Source organism: Lepisosteus oculatus, chromosome 25, assembly GCF_040954835.1.
Source record: "Lepisosteus oculatus isolate fLepOcu1 chromosome 25, fLepOcu1.hap2, whole genome shotgun sequence".
NCBI lineage: Eukaryota > Metazoa > Chordata > Actinopteri > Semionotiformes > Lepisosteidae > Lepisosteus > Lepisosteus oculatus.
This window is the reverse complement of record NC_090720.1, coordinates 1847476-1872573: the sequence shown is the minus strand read 5'-3', so window position 1 is coordinate 1872573 and position 25098 is coordinate 1847476. Positions and strand designations below refer to the sequence as shown.

The following is a 25098-nucleotide window of genomic DNA, read 5'->3' as shown; positions in this document are numbered from 1 at the left end:
TTATCTTGCAGGGTAATGATGAAAGGTGATGTCTATACACGAAATGTTAATGCATTCCACCCTCTGCACAAAAGCTTTCAACTGTACTTTTTATCTTAACCCATCCTGATCTGTCTCAGAGCAGGCTGGCACCCCTTGTTCTAGACCTCTGCAGTGAAAGAAACCCCAACAACAAAGTGCACATATGTAAAAGAGGTTTAATAGCGTTTATTCTTGTTTTTCTTTATCTCGGGTCAAACAAAGTAACGAATAACAAGAACATGCCGAAAACAATCGTCAAGCTAAGGGCTCAGCACAACTGGCCGATTGCAAGAATCACATCTCTTCTGTAAAATGAACTCCACAAAACAATTTCAACAGCATGTGGCATTCTTGGACTTGGAGAAAAAAACTTACAAAGACAAACATAAAAATATGCAGCTATGATGAACATTACAAACATATTCTCCATTTAGCAATAGTACAGAAAAAAAAAACATTTCATTTTTCAATTAAAGCATGCAGCAGCAGTTCCGTTATGATTGCTTTCACAGATCTCTATATTTGGGTTTTGCAAGTATATTTTGTTCACACTCAACCCAGTTTGCTATGCACACGTTTATCGATACAAAATATGATGCAGCAACATGTCTGTAAACAATGCAGTACGTTACATAAACTTGCATTACCTCAAACTACTGGAATTTGTTTTTGGAGTTCAGCAGCTGTGATTCCACACAGCAATCCAAATACAAAGTTTCAAGAAAAGAAAAAAAGTATTTTCAGAAGGCAGATGATAAATGTTTTACTCAAATTATCTTTTTTCACATTTTTTTTTTGAAAGTCAAAACAGCATTTCATCTGCACCTGTTACATGTGAAATATTTTGTCAGTCAGGCCTTCTGGCAGTCTTATTGTCCCAAGTCAGATTTCAAATCAAGTAGGCAGTTATAAACAGAAAAATGGGAATGAGAGCTGCACAGCGTTCAAGAAGGGACTGAACAAGATGGCACACGGATTCGCCTCTTGAAATTTCTGCAGCACAGTTGTGTCCCATTTTCTCAGTTGAGTTGAGCTTGTGGCACTGACCTGCTCATTTGATCAGCTCTGCCAGTTTTTTTTCTCTAGCCTATCTAGCCTAGTTTAAAAATCATTGACTCTAATTCAATTTTGCAGTGAGGGTGACACTGCTCAACTTATCTTCTGCATAAACATACAAACATGTTTAAGGGAAAAAACGTGATTTTGTAAAAATGTTACCATGTTACAAAAGGCGAACTAGCGCTGCACACAATTTTCATCGCCTGCTTTTTTAAAACAGTACAGTCACCACCAACAAAATCCAAGTCTACTGACATTGTTTCAATAAAGTCAATTCAGGGCCCCCTTGCCGACACAAGCCAAGCTCAGTAATTAGCATCACAGTAGAGGAAAGTGTTGAGATTCAAGAAACAGGAAATCAGTGCAGCTCAGCTCCTGAGTGATTCTGCAGTAAATATGCACAGACACTGGGAGCACAGGCTCATAGGCTGAGCCTCATGACTCAGATGTCACAGGTTCGAGACCGAGACCGAGTCATGGCACTAACCGATGGGGCTGGGAATCTCTGAGCGACAACGCAACACTCATGCTGGGTTTGCAAACGAGCGCCTGTGAGGAAGCAGTTGGGAGAAGCTGGGCATCCTGGGAAGGGACAGCTTCTCCCACTTGCCAAGCCCCGGCAGGCGTCCAGCGACGTTTTGAGAGAGACGTGTCGGCTCTCCAACAGGTGCAAACTGCCCTGTCAGGAGATTAAGGCCCAGACCGGGGCCCTTTTTAAAAAAACAACTGGTGATCTGAAAACGGAGTGCATGCGTGGTGCAAAACAAAATCGCCAATTTCACATTTTGTAAATCAATAAAAAAGTCAGTGCAGTCACAAGCGATTCTGTGAGGCTGATATCTTGACTGGATAGTTGCAGTGAACTGGGACTGGATAACATTCCCCTTTATTCTGTGTGGTGAGTGGCTCCTAGACCAGAGCAAACAGGAAAGCTCTGGGAAGATGTCGACACAGGACAGCTGATTTAGGAGGAGCACTCAGAAGTGCTTCTGTCTAGATTAATATCCCCCTATAGTTCTGGCACCTGTATACTGTAGCACCAGATATTGCCATGACAGGACTGTCATTCACACTGTGTCCAGCAAACAGTGCACAAGCCCACACTGTAAATACTGCCACTCCACAGCAAAGGCAGCATTGCTAACATGGGACTGGACGTCTGTTGTCCGTTTTCCTGTAAAATCTTCCCGGCCGCAGTGAAGTTTGCAGCTACTGTGCAGATAAACTTGCGAGTACAGATTTTGATGTTGCCAAACGTAACCAGCTAAAATCACTTAACACTAACTGCTTCTACCTCAGCAAGAGGTTATTCAAAATATTTACAGCTCGGGGTAGTGTTGTCGCAGTGGAAAAGGGCAGACCCACACATTTAAGGAGCTTTAATCCTCACACTAACAAAAGCATAAAATAAGACAAAGGGCAGCCTCTCTGCAAATTACAACTGGCCTCACTAGACACTAAATAAGTACCTTACAATATATTAATATCCCTGTAGTTATCACTGCTGTGAAACTGTTATGACTGAATTAAAAACACATGGCAGATCTGAATGCTAGCAGAATTCCAGGTAGTCCAGATAGATCCGATATGACAAAAAGACAAGAATCAGGCAGATCCCAAAATTCACTATATTCCGAGAAGAGCACTGGAGCTGACTCCTGCTGGACATTCTGACAGGGGTCCACTTTGCCCCACAGTGCTGCATGTTACAGTACTTTAACTCTCCTGTCACAAACAGGACAAACGGACTCCTGAGACTGCTGTGTTAACCTGCTTGAGGGTCTTTTAAAGGAGCATTCGGGAAAAAAAATCACTCTGCTTTTCAACTTTAATGTGTTCACTGCATCTTAGAAGACCAAATACAGAAACAGAAGTTGGAGGTTTATATGAATAAGGGTCGGTCACACCAGATGAATAGAATCCATCAGAATAAATACAATTTAAGAAACATTTAGATGCAACTTACTTTTTAGTAATGACACCGAACTTGAACTTTTTCAGTTAACCCACTTCCTTTTCATGTGCAAGTTGCATATATACTTTCTTTCACACAATCAATTTGACCGACTTCAGTAGTTAACATTTCTTAACTTTTAGCAGCAATACATATTTTCAATACATTTAAAAGTACTTCAATCAAACTGGAAACCAAGACTGGAAATCATTTGTTTTTTTCCCCCACAGTTAAACTCAACCTGCAGTGAACTGGAATAATTTAAATGTATTAAACTTGTTTTAATATATAAATGACATTATCCACCACTTTAGACATTAGCGAATAAATGTTTCTGAAATAAGGACTTCATTTGAAGGTTTAGGATTAAAATAAGAACTACTAAACAGCCATTAGGATGACGTGCAGCTGTGGCAATACAAAGTGAACAATTAAGACTACTTGATTATGCAATACCTTGTGATAACATGAAAACAGCATAATGACAAATGGGGACTCCATTGTTACAGTGACTTACATTTTGTAAGGTAGGGGTGTACTGTATGTGCATTAAAAATATATATTGCAGTTAAGTGTAGCAAAAATTTTTGAAATAGAATACAACAATTGCTAAGAAGTTTAAACGCACTGTACACACACATCTTAAACCAAAAAAATCCTACAAGTGTTTTTACAAGGTATTTTTAAAGCAATGATGTGCATTACAGCTTATGCGGTTTTTCAAAAAATATTATGCATTACAGTAATACACATATCTTCAGTTAAAGTGGCAACGACTCCTGATTGAAAAACATACACATATATAAATCCAAGTCAACATCAAAATTCACCATCTCCAGACAGCTCTGTACCTACAGCAGACAACAAAGGAACCTCCATTCTGTTCTGGATGCCAGGACTGTCTTGTTCAGAAATAATTACTCATTTTATAATTACAGTAGTGTTTTCAAACTTTGTTTTTGTTGTGCACTTGATCTAAGATACAAAATAAATAAATACATGCATCTGGGATTTCCTTTCTCAGCCTATTTAAAGCACCAAAGCATACCTTAATTCTTACAAATTCAATGTTTCTCTTGTATCAATCCAGTCTACCTCACATCATTGAAAGCTTTTTTTAACCCATTGATCCTCAGTTCAATTAATTAAATAGTTGATTTCCCACTAAAAACTGGAATATGGGGGTAGTATGTAAGTATACTATTCTTTAATTTGCATTAAGCAAATTATGCAATTTACACTTAAGATTAATAGCGTATTCTCCAACAGCAGTTTAAGCTGCAAGAAAAAAATATCCATTCACCCCCCATACAAAAGGACTTTGTGCAATATTAGAACATTTCTGAAGGATACAGGTAATTGATGAACAGCTTGAGAGAGAGATTTTTCTCCAGCCCCCAAAAGCCTTTGTTTCAGTCATCAGAAAGAACTGCTCTCCATTTCATTTCAAAATGCAGTAGTTCCTCCCCTTTCACCTGGTCATAAATTAATGCCATTGAAAGCAGAATGGAGCACGGTGGAATTCTTCGCTGAAATGAAGGAGGCTGAGATTCCAACGATTCAGTTTCACTGCAGCTCTTATCTGCACACCTGGCAGTGATGCTTGAAAATGTTTTCTTTTCAGCTCTGACTACTGGCTTTGAGATCAACAATAAAACTCTCCCGCAGCCAAATCTGAGCAATCTTAAAAAGAAAATAAAGCATCTTCAAATGATGAATCCAAAGGCTGTTATGTACTTCTTTTGGCTGAATCTGTTCTTTTACACAGTGTATACAGTATACATAAGACAGAGCACCAAATTAGCACCTAAAACCCGACTTCTAACAACTAGAGTTAACTCAGGCGTTGTGTTGTGTAGACATTGGTTCTGTGTTGCAGTTTTCTTACGGTCTTTTGCATTAAAAACGGTTATTGAGATCCTGTCAGGGAAAATCACCTCATATGTTAACACTCTCTGCCAATTTACTAGAACGCTGATAAAAAAATATTCACCCACTCCAAACTGCTTATAAAAAAAGACACTCTTTATAATTTAAAGTATTGTACAAAATACAAGGAAAGACTCTGTGTTGGATTTCTTTTTAAATGCCTTTGCATGGTTGCCTCTTTCTGTGTACAATCAAACTTAAGAGACCCCACAAAAAAGGCAGAGACTGTAACAGCAGCATCAGAGATGTTCACTGGAATTAAGACACAAGGGCCCCAGCAGCACCAGATTGGCGTTTGTACCTACAGTTAGTTTCAGACTAGCTCTTTATGCAGCAAGACGGAGGAATATTGAAGGCTCTGGCCCTGTAGTGGCAATCCCAGAACCCCTCGGGGAACGTTGACAACAGCGGTGACTGAAGTACCCTTGCAGCGTCCTTGCAGCGCCGCGAGATGAGTGTTGCAGGGTGGTGGCTTGGGCAGAGTGTGCGGGGAGCACGCTGGCAGGGGCACCGGGGGCACTGCCCACGCTGCGAGAGGCGCCACGCCCCTCTGCCTCCTTCATCTCCAGCTGTGGTACACATACGCACCCGTCAGGACGATATTCAGGGTCAGGCTGACACCCAGCATGCCTTGCCACAGCGAGCGGCCCAGGAGTCCTGAGACAGAGGCAAAGGGGTGCAATTAAAGAAAACAGGAAGAGAAAACAGGACGCCAAGAAACGTTAGACTGCACAGAATACACACCATATATACAAACACCTCTATGCGACTCTTGGGAGCACTGCGCACCTTCATCTTTTTACTGCAAATGTTTCAGAGGTGATGAGGACTACTGGATTTCTTTTTGTGCAATTATTACACCTTGCAGTGCATCTGCTAAATGATCAGGAACAGATAAAGGCTTTGGCCTCTGTGCCTTCTTCAGGTGTGTCACACACCTCCACACGCCTGACGACGGCTCCTCAGCCAAAACGTTGCGTTTCATGTCTTCTCTTTTCAGCAGGAATAAACCTTTACTTTTTCTTTTGCAGCCTACGCAGCTCCCCACTTGATAAGTCATTATTAGCCCTGTAGTAAAATTCTTATTCCAACAGGCTGCAAGAGTCTAACTCTACTTACTGCAATGTGACTTCAGTTGACAAGTTGATTGGTAAAAAACACAATTTATAGCTTGTGCTGCTTTTGGTCAAACAACAGACTGATTGAAATAACAAAATCAGAGTAATTTTAGCAGTTGACATGGGTACCTTAAAAACGAAATAAAATTAACTGTGTGCTTCTTTACAGGGGTAAACAAAGTCTCACAAGAGGCTGCAAAGACGTTAGGAAAAACGGTTAATGGTGCAGCGCACTCCATAAGATAAAGCTGCAACCATTTACAGATCAATCCTCCAATTAAGACTCAAGTGAGTCTGAAAGCCCAACCCATGCACTGAAGGACTAGAGCTGTTCTAGAGCTATCATCTGGCACTAAAATAATCCAAGCCCGGCCTTTTGTTGCGGCTGATGTCATGGAACAGTTTAAATCCAGGTTAGATTTGTTTGGGTTAACAAAAAAAGGGATGAATTAAAACTGCAACCACCACCAAAACAGTGGCTCAAACTGTCCCGCTGCAGATGGGGAAAGAAACATCTTTACCCAAGCTGGCCTGACACCAGATCCTTCCCCTAAGTGTGTTTGTGTTTACACACGTTTTCTTAAAGTGAAACAAAATACTTGAGGCTGCTGCAGGAGACGAACATTCTTGTCACCTCTCTATTTCAGATTAGAGCTGATCTGTATCCAGGGAGGAGAAGCAGTGAGGACAAAGTGCAAAGACATTACACCGTTCATTACTGCTACAGTGTGTCCAGTGGGCATCAACAAGAAAAACGGATTAATCTAAGGGTAGATCTTAATCACTCTGCTGTAAGAACTGCTGATCTAGGATAGTTCAGGCAGCACACTGTGAATGCATGAACACCTTTTCTGAACTTTAACAATGGACAGCAGCTTGCTAATCTCAGAGGATGCTGAGGTTTGTTTGAGTGTTTTGTAAACAGAGCATTACAGACACAGACCAGATAGACAAGACTAGAAGAAAAGACATTCAAGTCTGTATTCCTGCTGGGAATTACATGTCATGTCTATTTGCTTTGCATTTATTTACGAGAGAGTTCTGTGTTTGCTGATGAGGTGCAGTTTCATGGATGGATCAACAAAGTGCTTTATTCCTGATGCCACTTTTATTACACGTGACCCATCTTTTTTCCTGACTGGAATACCAAGCCCTCACTGCTAACAAACTGCTTTCCAATTCCCTAAAGCCCTACTGAAAAAACAAAGTTTTTTATATTACTCAACAAGACAAACAGTGCATTAAAAACTACATTTTAATACAAGTAAAAACAGTTCTCTTAGTCATCAAGGCATTCCTGCACAAAGTTAAATATTCTTTATGGTGGTATTCCTCAAATTCCAATCAATTCAAACAAAACAACACTGCTTCGGTACTCATATCTCATTGCTATTGGACCTGAGTGTAACAGGGTGGAAACTGGCTTAATTCAAATGACAATACTGTGACGATGATCAGCAGGACACTGAAATGAAGTATCCTGTTTTAAGTTTCCTTATGCAAGATAACATCTTCATCACCTGTGTATGCTTACAGGAGTTTCCCATTGGACAGGAGCTGTCCTTTTTGAAAAGATATGTATTACTGGAGTCCATGCAAATGTTCTTTAAGATAGGGTATGATACAGGAAGTTGCACGGCACAGCTGTACAGCAATTGAATCTACATATATAAATGTAAATTCTAATAAACTATTTGGAATACTTTCCTAGCCGTAGGAACACATTCAACCAACCAAGTAACCAATATTCAATAATTCCTCCACCACGCTCAAAGCTCACCTTTGATGGCGTTAACAAAACAAGCCCGGAAACTTCTTTTAAGCAGGTGTGTGGTGTCACCCACCCTGTGATAAGAGCCAGGTGAGGAGGCGAAGGGTCAGGTGCCAGCGGGCGTGCGCTACGCTTGACCTGTCCCTCTGAGCAATAAACTTAGAGGTCGACCCGAAACAGAAGACCCGAAGGGCAGATCAGTGCTGGCAGCGGCTGCCCTTACCGCCAGGCCTCTCTGTGTTACTGGAGTATCTCACCAGCCCCCCCTGCGGCTCTCACTCAGGTCCTCTGTCCCGAGCCAGCCTGTCCAGAGCAGCGGCGCGTGCCATGAGAAAGGACCGACCCACGCCCGGCAGTCGGGGAACGCTGCTCCCCTTTGTTCTCGGCAGCCGTGCGACGTGAGCGAGGACGCCGCTCTCAGGCCTTCTGGGGGAAATGAAAAACGCCTACCCTTCCAGCCCGCGCCGCTGTCCGCGCCCCCTCCAGTGGTGGTGTCCACCAGGCAGGTGGAGGACCCCGACGAGCTGTCCCTCTTCCCCTGCTCCGCGTCGCCAAACACGCTGCCGCCCTCCAGGACGGACCTGGCATCTGCAAGCACAGTGAAAGGGCATCGCTGCCAATCAGGACGGACCGAGCAGTTCAAGCTTTCTGCTTCTTCCCAGCTGCCATGGCGAACAGTCTGTATGCTGGAATCCCTTTTCATTTTAGACATTGCATAATCCCTTTTACAACGTAAGACATTTTTGGCACAGTTAATACTATCAGCTGGTTCCTGATGAAAAAAAAAAATGTCTACTGTATTTAAAAACACATTTAGGAAATCTTTTCATAATGCCAAATAAGACTACTTGACATCTCTTTGAAACCCCACCTTACGAAACAGTAATAGTGAAGGAATTCAGACAGCTTGGAGTTTTTTCTGGTCTTAGTCATAATGAATTCTATTATACAATACAGACAAAACCATTAAGCAGTGTTCAAGCACAGTAATTCAGTAATTAAATGTGTATGGAAGCTGAGAAAGAACGTTAACGTGCAATGTGTGCTTTCAGGCACAATTAGACAATTTCAATGTGCTGTGCAATTAAAATGCAATGAAAAACAAAACTGAAGGATTTAAAGATATGTTGCAAAATGAGAAATAAAGCCAGAATGTGAAATTGCATGTTTGAGTGTGTGAAGTAGTTATATGGTGGAAAATCCTTCTGCAATATCAAGATTTTAGATGAGGTTTCTCTTTTCCTCACTGGAAGAAAAAAAAACAGTTACGGGATAATTTCCTAAATGCCCCTTCTGCTGTAGAAGGAATGTCTTATCAAAACTTTGTCAGTAGTCATTTAAATTTGCAATTGTCCAGGACACATATTAAAAAAAACAATTATAAACAAAAAAGTGAGAATACTGTCTAGTAGTATGTTATCATCAGGCATGTAAAAATGAGAAATGACTCTTCAACGTAACAGGCACTTCACAGGATTAAGAGCAGACAATTTCATTTACAAATCTGCTGACGGAGCACGTCTTGCCACACAAAGCACTCTGTGGGCAACCTGTTCAAAAGAAATTAGCCTTTTCGAACGCTGTTTGCGAAGGGCTTTCTTGCCCTAATCCTTAAAGACAGCCGCGAATCCTGAAGTCACTTCCTGTCCCGGACACTTCCTCCGTGAGGGGGGGGTTTAGGGCTCCACTCCCAGGACCCCCCTCACAGCTCACAGCGCAATGAGTCATACCAGCATGAAAGCCAACACTGTGCAATTAAAAGGACTCTTTCCTCCTTAATCTTCTTAAACGCTGCTGCGCTTTAATTAGAGACCACGTTTAACCCCGTAGGTCTATAACCCACTGCTCATATACCACAGACATGACACCTCATTGCATTTTCTAGGAATGCAGCAACTAAGATACTTGTGTGCTACTTGCTCTTCTAAATCCAGGCTCACATTCCAAGTAGTTTCAACTCTTACTAGCCATCTCTAACAGTAGCTCAAAAGTTATATTTTCATATTCAAGTTATGAAGAGAAGATGCTTGCAAAGAAGGATTTTGCCAGAATAAAAAATCTGAACCTATTTTTAGAAAAGCGGATCACACACATAAAATATGTGAATATCGAATAGACACATACAGTATATACCTTTTTTTCCCCCCTGTATTTTGCCAGGTAGATCAATTTAGAAGTAATTTACAATGACAAACAGGAAACAACATACAGAATGACAATTTCCTGGAGCAAACGCTAGGTTCAACAGCACCAACCATTTTGGATTCGAACCCTCAACCCTCTGGATCAGAGCCCCCAACTACTACTCCAGGTGCTGCTTTCATGTCAAACTCAATTGAAAAAGCAAGTATTACTTGCCTTGACTGCAGAGAAGACTGCAACCAATTAAACGTTTCCCTGCTTCCTCAGTATTTTCATGTTTTTACAGTACATCCTGCTAGCGTAATACAGGAAACAACTCTGACAGTCCGAGTTACAATTAGAGTACTGAGCACCGTCTGAAAAGAAGAGAGAAACATGGCGTTGGATATCACTGGATATCGAAGGACAACAGAGAGAAGGCAAACGAGAGGGTGCAATATCAACCCCTGAGCTGATGCAAACCCTGGCCCATCTCACAAACATCAGACCAGGATATAGGATATAGAGCTACTGGATATGAAGAGCAGAGGAAGGAGGAGGATCAGAAGACTTCACAAAGATGTCTTGCTGTTCATTAGCTTTCTGTTTGGAGTAGTATTTCTGACATGCAGCTGTACATAGTGACTGATGTTTAAAGGCCTCAAAGATTACGGTTAATCTAGTCAATTTTCATTTCCGTTCAAGCTGGTGACCAGCAAGCTGGATGAATTACAACTCATCATTACAGCTGACATGAACTGCTGACGTACCTATATCAGCGCTGACTGCTAATTTATCCCCGAACCTCCTGGCGTTTCTCCCCCGGATTGTGAAACACACCTGGGTGGTTAAAGACGAGGAACTCGAAGCTCTGAACCACCTGTCAACTCCAAATCAGAAAAACGCCACCCCATTCTCGACAGAGGTTTTTCCACGAAGAGGAAGATCAAGGTCTGCTCCAACAAACAACAACAGTTGCCACCAAGTTACCGCGCGATGATGCACAACTGGGCCAGCGCTCATATGTAGAGAGGTCAGGTCCTCAGCTATGACAGGTCAAGTGGTTTCCCCCTCATGCTGGTACACATGTCCTCCAGGAGTCTGGAAACAGAGGCACATCGCTCTCTGCTCTACAGCACTCTTGTGTAACCAGTGCAGAAGAGCTGCAGGCCAAACACACACACAGGGCCCTACAGGAAAGCAGGAACCAGGACAATCAGCTAAACTGGCATCCCCTAGCCAAGCATCCTTAACCTGCTATTCCCTTTCAGAAAGGGAAAAACGCATCTCAAAGATTTAAAAAAACGGCAAGAATTTTAGGCCAGCAAACTTCCTCCTTGAAGAAGAAATAATTAGCTTCACTGAATAATAAAGACAACAGATATTATTTTAATGCAGCCTTGGAAAGATGACAAAACACATCGGTTCAGGTCTTACTATGTGGGGACCAAAATCCCAAATGGCAATAGTGACGAGCTGAATCTAAGAACTTGTCTACAAAACACATTTATCTGCATTGAAAAAGCATTGCAATTCAACAGTGACTGACGGATGAAAATATGAAGAAGATTAAGTAGTTTTAATTCAATTTTTATTACTGAAAAGCTGGTACTTTGAATGCTTGGCTTTGAATCATTCTCTTCACATCAAAGCTGGAGAGTGGTGTTTAATCACACTGTTATAATTACACGCTGAGGATAGGGTATAATTTATTAGTTAAGCTACAGGCTTTGAGTTTTAACCACCCTACTACTCCATGCTTCAGGTAACTGTAACAAACTGCTGTATCAGCTCTGACACTTTTTTCAACATCCTTGTCAGGTGGTTTGTTTTGTTATGTAAAAAAACTGGTGATATAAAACATTCAAGAGAAATAATCCCCTATGACAGACTAGGTGCCTAGGACATTGACAGATGCTCACATAATGATGAAAGGAAGATTCAGCTTGCAGTCTGAACAATCTAAAAACTGTATATTTCAGTAGTCGAATGGTATCTGATGTGTGCAGTGGCTGTTTTGTCTGGTCTCACTGGCACCTCATCACAACAGCCACTACCTGACCCCTCTTCTTACTTAAGCTCACAGCAGATAAAGAACAGCGATCTCGGACTGCTGTGCACAGACTGCCCCCGGCCCTGATCCACACCTGGCTCGACCGGTTCTGATCAGATCAATCAAGCACGTGCTGCACAGCAGAGACAGAGAGCATCGTCAGTCTGCACGCCTAAGGTGATTAGTACAGGTGTGACTCTTATTCATTTTAAGTAGCACTAAATGTAAATCATGATCACCCCTCCCAAAAAACATACTACCATTTTTCTACCATGTTGTAAAAACGATTACTAGAACATTAGAAAACCTGCAAATCTGAATGTTTTTCTATTGCAACTCGTCTCCTCTCCCCTCCAGCAGTTTCCTCTAGAGGCAGGGTCTACAGGTCTCTCTCAAGCTCCTCCGCCTCAAGAACAAGGAGAGGCTCCGCCTTGTCCAATCAAGCAATTACTGAGGTGCGCTAATTAGGGAAGCCAGAACCCCCGGGCCCCCCAGGAGCCGTGCAGCGGAGGGGGTCGGGTTCGGGCTGGCCGAAGGCCGCGGTCAAGGCGGGCGACGAGGGTACGTACCCTGCTGGTGCGGCGGAAAGGCGGGCACCTCGGGGGCGAAGGCGGCGCAGGGGGCGGCGGGAGAGGAGAAGAGCTGCAGGCGGCGGCCGGCCAGCTGCAGCCGCGCGGGGCTGATGAGCGGGCGCCGCTGGCGCGCGGAGCCGGAGCTGGACGTCACCGAGCCGGCCACCGAGGGCGTGGGAGAGGGGCCGGGGGACGCGGGCCGGCTCCCCGGCTTCAGGGAGTAGTAATCTGCGCCGGGAGACAGACGCCCAGTGAGTCAGACAGCAGCTGCAGCAGCAAACGGCAACAGCCAGAGATCTGGGAAGTGCTCCTGCCGGGCAGGCCAGTCCCCAAGCTAGAAAACCTTCTTTAACGAGCGGCGCCTCGCGGGGTCGACTCTAAAAAGAGGCGCAGGCAGCCCGCACGTGTGCGTCAAGAACGGTGCATATTCCAGACCGGTGAGGGACCACTCCGGTCCTGCAGGGCCAGTCCAATATCCGCAGCTTTCCCTTCCTCCCCTGCTCTGAACCACCTGGAAATCATGAGCTCAAAAGGACCGATCGACCACACTTTGGAAGCCTTCAGCTGTTGGCGAGGTGGAGAAACCTAGAAAACCCAGCGCATCCCGGCTCAAGACTGGGGTTGTGCACACAGCACAAGGTTAAAGGTCACGCAAAGGCCAGCGTTCTCAACTTGTGCTCTTTTTTGGATTCTCTTTTTCTACCCAGTTTGACTCCTGGGGACCAAGATAACTCTTGGTTGAGGAACACGTACTTTAAACACTTGTCATATTAAATTTGTATCATTCTTTTCCTTGCACAAACAACACCCGCCACACACACTCACATACACACATGTACGGTGAATTCAACGTGTTTATTTGAGACAACCCGAGTCACCTGACCCAATGACATCAACCGCAAAGGGACTTTTACAGGACGATGCCCTGCAGTTTGTAACGGAGGAGACTCACCTGATGGCGAAGAATCTTTACACTGGGAAGAGGGCCGACTCCCGCTGAACAAGTAGCCAGAGTCTGCAACAGCAAGCGGAGCAAGAGATCAGAACGATGGAGGAGTAACGCACTGGACTGATAGCGAAGGGACTGGACCCTCATCCCTCCTGACTGTCAGACATCCGGCCCACCAGCATGTCCTGGAGCCCCAGAGCGTGCTGTCTTAGTCTGTACCCCTGGGCAGAGATGTGCCTGTCTACAAGGCAACACTATCTGCTAAAATCCTTGCAGCTGCAGACATCCAGATGCTCATGCTCGTGACACACAAAGCCCCCTGTACATTTTTTATTTTTGGTTTCTCTTGCATTGAAACCAAGTATTGACAGCAGAAGGAAAAAAACTGGCAGGCTGCAGGGTCAAGACTCCAGTGTCCCCTCTGAGCAAGATAACTCACTGCTGACAGCGTCCGAACCCTGCACCCGGGGGCGAGAAAGCTCTGCCTCGAACAGAAACACGCCGCCGTGCTCCCGAGGCGCGACTCTGAACACAACGCGTCCACTGAAACAGGCCGAACGAGTGTCTCGCATTCCCGAAGTCACGGAAGACAGGCAGGGGGAGCCCTCAGCCGTGACCGAGAAGGAACCGGCTGTCTTGGGTCAGCAGGAGGGAGCGGGCGTCCGCGGGGTGCTGGACCACCTGCCAGTCTTCAGCTCAGAGCTGCCATGCTTGTGGTTTTAGTTCTAAGTGTTCGGTTGCGGACTTATAAGCCCGGGTCTTGCACTTGAATAGCTGCTTTTGCAAGCTTAAAAAGGAGGGGAAAATAGCTGCACACACAGGTATTGGCACTCTACAGCTCAAATCAGAATTACTGGACATCTGAGCTACGACTTGACGGGGTACAAGAGTGATCAGGAGAGGTATCAAGGTTGAAACGGGATTTGTCAGGTTGTCAGTAGCATGCATGATTCATACACTTCATAAACCGGCCAACAACCTTGTTTCACACACAGGATGTCACCGTGTTGAACCGCAAGCACATGGCTCAACCCTAGTCTTGCAGAACACTGCCTCTCAGGCACAAATTATCTCAATTAAAAGGCAACAGCGCACACATGCCTCAGCACAACTGGTGCTGGCTAACAAACCGCCAGTTTTCAACAGCTCGAACGCTTCAGACGTATTTGAATCGAAAGAACAAGTGACAATAAAAGCGATAAAAAGCATTTCGGCAACACTGATGATTCTACAAACTAAGTGAATATTTGGTAGTTCTCCATGAAGAAAAGAATCAACCCTATTAGGTATATTTCTTTACAGTGTCACTGTAGACCTGTGTGCAGGTGAAATGTACAGAAAGCCATGCTTTACTGAGCGGGATGCGTAACAAAACCAGGCTGTCATCAAAGCCCATCATGGCTCCAACCAGCGCCCCCCCAACACACTCAAAAAAGAGGAAAAAAAAAAACAGGGCTCCTGGGTGACAAGGATGAAGAAGAACGCAGCTCAGGCTTCCTGAAGTGTCATTCCGGGAATACCTCACCGTAACACACACACAGCTGCAACGTCAGCCCTGCGCCTCTGCCGCCCGGGGGCTGCAGTCTTCCTCTCTTTCAAGCCCTCGGGGGAGAACACAAGAGTGAAAGGAAGATCGCTCCCTCACGTCTGGCAACATGATCCCGCGCGCTGGGGCTCGAGGCCAGGAGCAGCTATTGTCCGGCCTCCTCCCTGCCACAGTGCAGCGCTTCCTGTCCTTTGACTCGGCCTTCATTTATCACCGGCTGTCTCCGCCATGCGGGCCCCTCGTTCGCACAGCGGGGCGGCCCAGGGCCCGCACGGGCCTCCACCTGCCGCTCCGCACGTCGCGGGCTCAGCCTCCAGCCTCCAGCCTGTCAGCTCCTCCTCTATTCCGAACAAAAAAAAAAAAAGAGCCCCCTTGTTTTCCCGACGGAGAACGTGCACCGGGTCAGAAGTGCAGACGCACTGCCCCTGGAGGTGATGGCAACGCATGGGCTGATGCATGTCGACTGGGATATTAGAAGAAGGAAACATCCTCGCTATCTTTTAACACCCCTTTCTTGCAGGGTGCTGGTAGACATCACGAAGTATTTAGAGGGGAAACAATAACTGCCTTTCTGCCCATTGTGAGGCACATCTGGCCTCTCGGCAGACGCGGCGCCTCCTGTTACGTCTACAGCTTCCGCGCCCCACAGCTGCCTCCTTCGCTCCCGCACACGAGCGGACAAAGGCCTGGGAGCGGCGGACAAGCCGGGGTCTCTCCAAGCCGGAAACCGGGCTCAGAAGGGGGCTCTCCTCCTCGGTCTTTCGCGGAGGGCTCCCAGCCGCGTGGCTTGGCTTGCTCAGCAGCTTCTCAAGGACGGGGGGGAACCAGCTGTGTTTTCCCCGAGGGCACAAGCTGAACAAACCGGAGGGGTGAATCGGCTGCTATACGGAGCACTAGCCCTCGTCAGTGATGTAGAACATCTTCAGGGCTCCCCACTCCCCGTCCTGCAGAGACACAGGCCCGCGGGGTTTTATCGGGAACTAAAAGGCTTTAAAACAGTAGCAACTAAAGATGATTACGAGAAATAAGTAAACTCAAGCTGGACTCACAGAGGTGATTCTCCAGGAGTGAGGAATACACAGTACCTGGTATTTTCTTGATATTTCTTAAAAGCACTTTCCTTCGGTGTGTTATCGAGTGTAAGTAACTAAACAGAAACACAATTGAGAAAGAAATTTGGGTTGAATGGTTCCTTCTGATAAAGAGCCAGCTTCAGAATCAAGAGTTAAGCCAAAACTAAGCTCAGGACTCCTGCATCGTCTTGTCTTCTTGTAAAAGCTGAGCTCGCGATTACTTTTCAGCAGCCCTTAAATGAAATGTTAACTGACTCATCAGAAATTTCCAAAATTTTGTTTTTTCGGACAGCTCAAAATCTCCAAAGGTCTGAGCTGAAAGCAAAGTCTAAAATATAGAAAAGTAAGGACAATTTTGGCCCATTAAAAAAACTTCACGGAAACTGATCAGGAAAGATGTGGGACACGAAAGGGGTGCTTTCACTTTTGCATGTGCAGGAAGGGCACAGGGCTGAAAAAAAGCTGATAGAACCAGGATCGTGATAAAATCCATCGAAAAGGATAACACAGCAAACAGTGGACAATGTGCAGCATGCTGGCTTTACATCACTCTGACAATGGCTTTAACTACTGTTTGGGTTTAGGCTGCAATTACAGACATACTCCTCTGTGCTTTTCATTAAAACGAGACAATGTCTCTTAAAAGTTAAAAAAAAACATGGTGGAATGCGATGTAAGAAAAAAAGAAGAAAGTTTTTGTACAGGTCTATGCTCTAAAGACGGGTCTGAAAACCACTCGTAAAAATTACTAAGAAATAAGGATAACTATAATTTAAAACTTCTAAAGTGGAACACAAACTCTTTAAGGAAAACTGTATGCGACTGTATGGCAATTAGCACCTTCGAAGAGACAGCTGCTTAGGATATGTTTCAAATTTAAAAAGATCACCAGAACGTGATAGAGCAAAAAACTAGCATCCTATACTAGAAAGGAATAGAGTGATTAGTGTTTCAATTCAATTGCTTTCATACACTGCTCAGGAGCCCTTCAACAAACTAGTCTTTATTCTCTGAAAGGCCTTTAACACTAAACCAGTGAAGACCCAGTGACATATTCTTTCAACTGCACTCAGCTAATACAGCCAGACTCCCACTGCCACATCTGCTGAGTGACAACTTGCTCAGTGAGCGAGCATTTGCTCATTTTATCCTCCTAAAAATCCCTTCTATTACTGCTAATCACTGCAGGAAGTGTTCAGAAAGCTGCTCGGACTGAATTTTAAAGTACGTGATCTTGGTATAAAAAAAGAACACCCAGAAAATGCATGGGAATTTAAACGGCATATTAGTACTACAACAGAATTAAAGTCCATCTACGAAATCCTAGAAATTTCAAGCTAGTGCAAGACACAGGTTTGAATCGTGGAAGAAAAGACAGAAAGTATTGTCAAAAACAAAGAGCAAGTTCGCAGAATGAAGACCATTGCTGCATTTAGGTTTTCTCAGTATTTATTACAGAAACAGCTGACTGTGGCCCCAGCAGGGCGTTTATCTCTCTCCTCAGCTTCATGTGTTGATGTTGTCATATGCAAAAAATACTCTCGCTGGTTCACTTTTATGTAAAAATTAGTGAAAAAGTCAAGTATGTAAACAGCAGCACCAGTAATAAGGGGCATGGGGGTAAAATGGGTAATTATGTTGGCAATACTGTGCAATTACAATGGTGTTTTATTGCATGTGCAATGGTTTAATAATTATCATTGGCACTACTTTATTCTAGACAGTACACAAGCTTTAGTTTTTATCATGTAACATAACCTTTAATTAAATGGTAGGCAAGACAAATATTCTTTATTGCACAGACCATATATTTATCACTCTCTTTAATCCTTTTTCTAAACCATTTTTAAAAGCAGTTCTGCCTTCATGAAGGAAACCCCATCTCAAACAGTTGCTTTTCTATTCTAGCAGAAGACACGGATCTTCCTTATGACTCGGTTTATGACACAGAATCCCAGCTCCTGGAAAAATAACGCGGAAATGATTTTTTGTGCGGACGCACAACAAAGTTTCTCTTCCTTTCGGCTGCCTCCCCCATCAACTTCTGCACGTCTTGCAACACACAAAAAATACAAATTTTAGTGTCTTTCTCAATCGGCCATCGCAATTTCAAACAATTGAACAAAAAAAAAACCTCTCGAGTTTTCTCTCTTGTTTTCCAAGGTGTTGACCTCTTTTCGACCTCTGGTATATGTTTTCTGTGTCTGTTTCTGTACATCTCCACAAGCTTTAAAAAATGGACTCATTCCAAATCTGCGTGCAAAACTGAGCGAGTGCGAATGAAAAAATCTACAATAATCCTTAACAAAAACCCATTCGTAAGAAGCTGGAAATACATATTAAATAAAAGGTAGCATTTTGTTGTCTTGTCTCAAACAACGTGCTCAGAATTGACTGTGCTCCACCCATGGGTACACAGTAGTGATTTTCACAATGACACCCCAACCCCCAGATACTTTTCATCTGGAGATCTAAACTGATACTTAACAGCCAAAATACTGCAGTTAGGATATAAAGTTAGTGAAGGACTCAGTCACAAAAAAAAGAATAGATGTGAAAACAAATGCAAAAAAAAACTTTTTCTATCCAAACAATAAAATACCCTGAACACCATCTGTGACCATTATATAATGTGTAAAATGTACTGTAAAGCAGTCATTCAGTACTGGCACTAGGCTATAATGTACTGCATTGTACTTGTGCTTCAGAATTGACAGTGACCTATAGTGCAGTTTATAAGTAGAACATGCCCCCTTGGCTGACTTGTCACAGAATGACACCAGACTGGGACAAAAAGGGTTTGAATATTTTATCCAATTACGTAAATAACTGAGTCATTGATCAAGCTGGGACAAGATGATATGCTGGCGCTCACGAAATCGATTTGGTCAGCCCTGCTTCAAACATGGAGGGTGGCATTCGACTTTCGGTATTTTATTTCGTTTAAATGCAGGTGAATTTTTCGACAAGCTGAAAAGCTACAGTCAGCGCATCTTCAGTCTAAAACAGGATTCTTGTGCAGTCCTTCAAATATACCGCAAAGCCGCTGTCACAAGGAACAAAAACAAGGTCCTTCTGCAATCAGTCATAAACCAGAGGAGAAATTACATTTTTATTAGGTGGCTGAAACCCCGTCTACTTTCTCATGCATGATGATCAAGCTGGAATTTGTCACCTCTGACCAGAAGACGTGGTTCATCGTCGAGCTGCAAAAAGAGCGAGAACTGGCAGGCAGATGCTACACAGTTCAAGTATTAGATAGAACTGATAAGAAGCCCTTATCTAGGTCTTCTAATTCTGCTTTGTAGACACACAAAAGCTTCTCTTTCTGGACAACTGGGATGACCGTTCAGGCTTGGCGGACTTTCCTCGACACCTCGAACCCAGAACCATGGTTCCAGCTCTACTCCTGCATTCACAGGGCTGACTAAAGCAAGGTTCTTCAAAAGCATCTGCTGGGAAGGCGATGTTTAATGTTTTGCATGATCTGCGGGGTCACTGAAGTTTCAGTTTATTGCTTACTTGCACAACTTTCCCGAAAACCGCACCAATAAGAAGGCACTCATGAACTAACAGCTCCAGTCGATTCTCCACAAGATTGTTTTTATCACACATATTGGCCCCATACTGAATCTGCAGATTTTTCCTCCCCTTCCAGCAAACACAAAAGAGGACAGGACTGGGCAAAGGGACTGGTTTCAGTTTCCCTGGGAATTCCCAACTCGGAACTCTGCAAAACCTGATTTGATTTTCTAAAGGTCATTACAAATGTAGCTTACTGCACATTAAAACTGAGATGTAGAAACTGTAGACAGTCTTCATGCTTGGAGCTGTATTAATATTTTATCTTCATTTCTAATTTTCCTGCTAGTCCCTCTGTAGCAGTGAAAAAGTTGATATTTCAGTACAGGTTATTGAAAGTCTTGTCACCTACAAGAATAGTTTTTTCCGAGTCCTGGCTTCGTTGGCTTCCACAGAACCACTTACCCACCTTCACTATCTAACTTTGCCTCAATGCCAAACTATTCTTGAAATTCAGGCTTCTGCCAGGCTTCTCCTTGCTTTCCTGCCGAGAATGACATGTGCAATCAGTTCCCAGTTCAGCACACAAAACTCCTGACCCGTGCAGGCAGAGCTTCTTCCCAGAATGCACCACTTTGCAGGTTCCACATGACAGCACACGGACCTTTCCATCTCCATTTTAAAACGATTTTGGCCAAGTGCCCAAAAGGCTGATAAAAAAACACGATGAAACTCATTGCAGTTCGAGAAGTTGAACCAGAAACGCCTTTGCTTTTGCTCTTGGTCACACACAAATGTAGATTGTCTTAAAGTTTCTCAACGAAAGCAGCCTGCACTTTGCCGCACTTTGACAATTTATATTCAGGGCTTCAAAGACAAAATGCTTAGATGAAAATGCAAGCGTTCTTCCAAACAAAGCTACTGAATTTGAGCACGTAAGCCAGAGAGACCCTCATCCCATCTCATTTTCTTCATGGAGTTCACAGCAGAAAAAAATCCAGAACACAAATTGGAAAAAAAACAGTAGGTTGTATGCAAAAATTGCAAAAACCAGTTTATGAGTTAAATAATACAAAAAGGAGAAACTAATAGCACTATGCCCAGCATTACATCTCTATTTACATCTCTATTTACTGTAGTATTTACAAGTTTTAACACTGATTAATTTTCCATTGCACAGTAAAACCTTTGTTTTGCAACTGCACCTAATATCATGTAGTATACATATTAACCTATAATCAGTTTCATAAACCCTGCAATCACTAAAACAAGAAGCCAATACAGTATTTCTGTTGGTCTTGACGTGCTTGAACTGGAATCACACCGCACAACCTTTCCAAACACTTAACAACAATCAATCGCCGTCTTCTACAGAACTGCAAAATTTCCAGTAATTTTTCTCCGTCACGTTAACTTAACGCACCGTCAGCGCAATCTATAATTTGCAGACTTCGAAAGCCACTTTTCACAATACAGCTGTTCAGCAGGTGTCAATCAAATGGCCTCACCCACCTCCTAGAGCCCACACTGGTACAAAGTCTCAATAAACAAGGATGTTTTTCATTTTGTGATACTGCTGGATACTCCCAAAAAGGTGAAGAACCTACATGCATCTAAATGTGGCAAGACTGTGGACAAGAACACTAGACATACTAACAAACTAACCTTACATCATCATCCAAACAACCACGATAACGCCCAACTAAGCAACCAGCTTTTAAAAGAACTGTGTTTGTGTAACAAGCAATGAAACCACTACACAAACCGAAACAGCTGCACTGAACCGGAAGAGCTGTGTATTTCTCAGGAAGCCTTTCTGCTTCCTAACAATTGGGGGTACGCCGAAGACATGCTAGTGGCATAGCCACACATCCCGAGTCCAGCAAACTTTGATAAAACATCCGAGAAAAAGAACGAAGGATCGCCGCGCCTGGCAGGCTGGGCTTGTGCACCGCGCAGCGAGCGACCCGGTTAAGCAAAAGGACACCAGCAGGCTGCGAGCAAACCTCGTACACCATTGAATGTCAACTCAGCGGCGTGGTTAAGAACAGGGAAAGGAGATGGGCGCAAGAGCAGTGTACTCACCTGTCCTAGTGAGGGAGGGGATGGTGCCCAGGGACAGGGCTCGATTCAGGCGGCCCGGCAGAGAGGAAGGGGACGGCCTGCGGGCTCGGTGGGCGAGCTGGTGGCTGATGAGCCGGGACAGGTTTGGGGGGGGTGTGGGGACGAACGCCGAGGAGCCCGAGAGCGCTGGAGAAAGCAGGCTGGCATCACCGCCGTAGAGGGGGTGAACTGATCCACCAGACAGGTACCTGTGGGGGGAGAGCAGATTGGAGCCTGCTGTGTCTTTAAAGGTGTGGCACACATGAGAACAGGGGAGCCCCACTGCAGTGCTGGACTGGGGGGGCTGCTGTGTCCGCAGGTTTAAATTTGAGCTCTGCGCTTCCCGAGCCAAATGAATTACCAACTAGCTGAAGTGCAGCAGTTTAACAGCTTTTCTTGGCCCTCTGGGTGACGCGAGACCTACTAAAACATGCTGGACAGCGGCCCTCCTGTCCTGGCGTTGGATGCCTCTGTCTTTGACAACCATCATCCAGCTGCAGACTCCTCCTACAAAACCTTGAACGTTGTACCACGCCATCCCACCCCAGGGAAAAACCACAACGGAAAGACCTACTTCACCATTATTTATCTTGTTTTAAACTGCTTTCTCCCCCCCAACTCACTTATGGCACCAACAGCCCTCCTCAAAAACAAAAACAACCTGAACAAAGGCAACTTTAAAGAGCATTCCCTTTCATTTCTCAGGAGAGCAGCAAGCATGCAGCTGGAGCTTGCCTCAGCGTTAAAGTGAAACTAAGAACAGCAGCACTGACACTTCCAAGAAATGTATCCACAAACGGGTTAGTGCTTACAGTCAGGAACGAGACGTTTCACATTTATAGGCTCATTGCCAGTGTTACATCAATAAAACAGATCTTAAACTAGTCAAGTGTTACTTGTGGCAATGCAGTGACACTTCAAGTGTACACTAAGTGTGCGCAAATTACACTCGTACACACTGAGAAAACGAAGTCCTTATAAACATGCGGGCCGTCTCCTCTTAATCGTGTGAATTTTCCGCAGGGCTGTTCTCAAGCATCAGTGAACCTGCTGACCAGCAGAACTCGCAGGGGCTCTGGGGAGGTTTGCTCAGCGCGCAGGTCCAGCTGCACAGCAGTCTCCTCTTGCACATCCCCGTGCCCACAGCACAGCGGCGGGCTGGGGCTCCACAAGCGCTGGTGTATATCGCCCTGGGGTCCCGGCAGCTCCGTGTTCAACCAGTGAAGGGTGCAACGGCCCCTCGCGTTGCCCATGGGCGCAAGGCGGGGAGGCTGGGGGACTGCTGCATGCATGGCAGAGACGTTACCACTGGGGTGTCGGTGGACCAGTAGGAGGCGCTCTTCGCTCTCAATCAGATTCTCCAATCCAATACCGCAGGATAGTGACTGGGGACAATGAGATGTACGAGGCGCCATCCTTCTGATAAATGAAACCACAAACATGCCACAGCCCTTTTCAACAGAGCAGGGGTATTGACCCACTGTCTCGTTAAGGCCACTGGAGAAGCAGTTTCTTACTCCTCCTGAGCTGCGGTGCAGTGGGGCTGCACCTCAGTGGAATCAGTGCCTCAGTGGGCAAAGCTGACTAACAACTGGAGATTAACCGGGGACTGCGGTTTGGAATAACACGGAACTCCAAGTTTCTTTTTCTATAAAGCAGGAAGTTCAGTATTCAAGGAAGTACTGCATGCGCGAAAATAATCTTAGAAATGAGACTGCACATACACTTGAAACCTACCACCAGATAAAATCTTTCCATTATTCACTTAATCTTTCTTAGGAATTTGAAATGAAGTTTTTAAAGAAATGTTGATAAATGATTTTTTAATAAATTAATTTCAACATCTGCATAAAAGTAAAAAAAAAAAAATTTGGTAAGTATCTGTTGTGTGCAATCTGCTGCGTGCGCAGTTATAACCTAGCTTTTGGCCAACATGCAATGAGATTTCAGTTTAAGGATTTAAAAGGGAGAAAATGGCTCGAGGAAGCGAACAGGAGGAACTGAAGAAAACTCCAGCTTGCCCTCTGCTGGCAGAATACAAAAACACATTTGTGCAGCACCGAAACTGTGCAGGCATGAGGACCACTTCAAATCAATCCAGCACCTCCACCCCCTTCAGGGAGAAGTTAGCAAGCACATTTAAAACCAAAAGGCAATGCCTGACGCAATGCAGTTATTTCTGAAAGGTACGGCCGTTCTTCCATTTACCCACCCGGTTTCTCATGGTTTCTTCCACTTCAGGGCTGCAGGGGAGCCGCAGCCTATACCAGCAAGCAACGGGCACAAGGCAGGCTACGCCCTGGGCGGGAGGCCAGTCCCAGCGTGTGGCATTGCAAACGGATCTGGGCTAATGCACTACTGGGCGCAGCCTGGCGATGCGAGGAAACGGCATCCCTCCTGGACCAACGCTAGATACGGTCACAAAACGGCACTGCCTTGTTATAAAGCACTCCCACAAAAAAGAGAGGAACCCAGGCTACGCGGGTGGCTTTGATGAACGCTGTTACCTTTAAATGTGCAGACACGCTTGTATGAACGTCAATACTACATTAAAACGCCTTTTCTCACAGGCTATTCAAGCCTAAGTGAACCCTGCGTTTCGGCAAAAACACTATGAATCACGTACCAGGCTTAAGGCAACAGCCTTTTTTGCAGAAGCTCTGAAATCACAGGGAATACTGGGTGAATATATGCAGCTGTCAGTTAGCACACAGTAGACTGGCAGTGCACTGGGAGTGAACTCAGGGAGCCACAATGCAGCGTTACGGTGATCTCAATGTAACGGCTGATTGGCATCTTTCGCTGAGGCGAGCCCTTTGGAGCTCCCTTCCAGAACTCCCAAGCACAGCCATGCCAGCTGCCATTTCCTGTTTGCAAGTTTAAATGAATCCTTTAACTCACAATGAAAACCCCGCTTCTGCAGCGCTTCCACCCCTCACACACACACACAGGTCTTCACATGGGCTAAGCAAATCCGCAGTGGGACTGCGCACACGTTCACCACTCGTGGGACCCAAGTGCACAAGGTGCATGAGTGGAAGATCCACCACAGGCAAGCAAATGGCACACACTGAGCTTTCGTACTTGTGCTTGAGAAAATAAGCACCTTAACTCTGAAGACAAAAAACACCAAAAATCCCATTACAAAATGAGTTTAGGAAAGGTTTAAAAAGACTGTCATTTGCCATCAAGGCAGTTTGCCTTAGGATTAGACACAAGGACTGGCAGGCCACAAATGAACTTGGCTATTGGCTCTGGAAGCATTACTTACTGTACTAGCACGCACAATAACGTTTAAAAAGATGTT

The 25098-nt window shown here is 44.6% G+C and overlaps 1 protein-coding gene across 2 annotated transcripts in view; it reads right to left on the bottom strand.

Annotated features, from left to right (window-relative positions):
• Positions 1-187: 187 nt before the first annotated feature.
• Positions 188-25098, bottom strand: part of tmem201 (transmembrane protein 201) — a 41823-nt gene continuing 16912 nt past the window's right edge. The window contains exons 7-11 of one of the 2 annotated variants that reach the window (XM_006642096.3): positions 21774-22000; positions 13551-13613; positions 12596-12826; positions 8303-8440; positions 188-5620 (exon numbers count right to left, since the gene is read on the bottom strand). In XM_006642096.3, the coding sequence (XP_006642159.2) occupies positions 5523-5620; positions 8303-8440; positions 12596-12826; positions 13551-13613; positions 21774-22000 (757 nt within the window). In that variant the 3' untranslated portion in view covers positions 188-5522. The remainder of the gene's footprint in view (positions 5621-8302; positions 8441-12595; positions 12827-13550; positions 13614-21773; positions 22001-25098) is intronic. The other variant, XM_015337028.2, reaches the window with a different exon arrangement.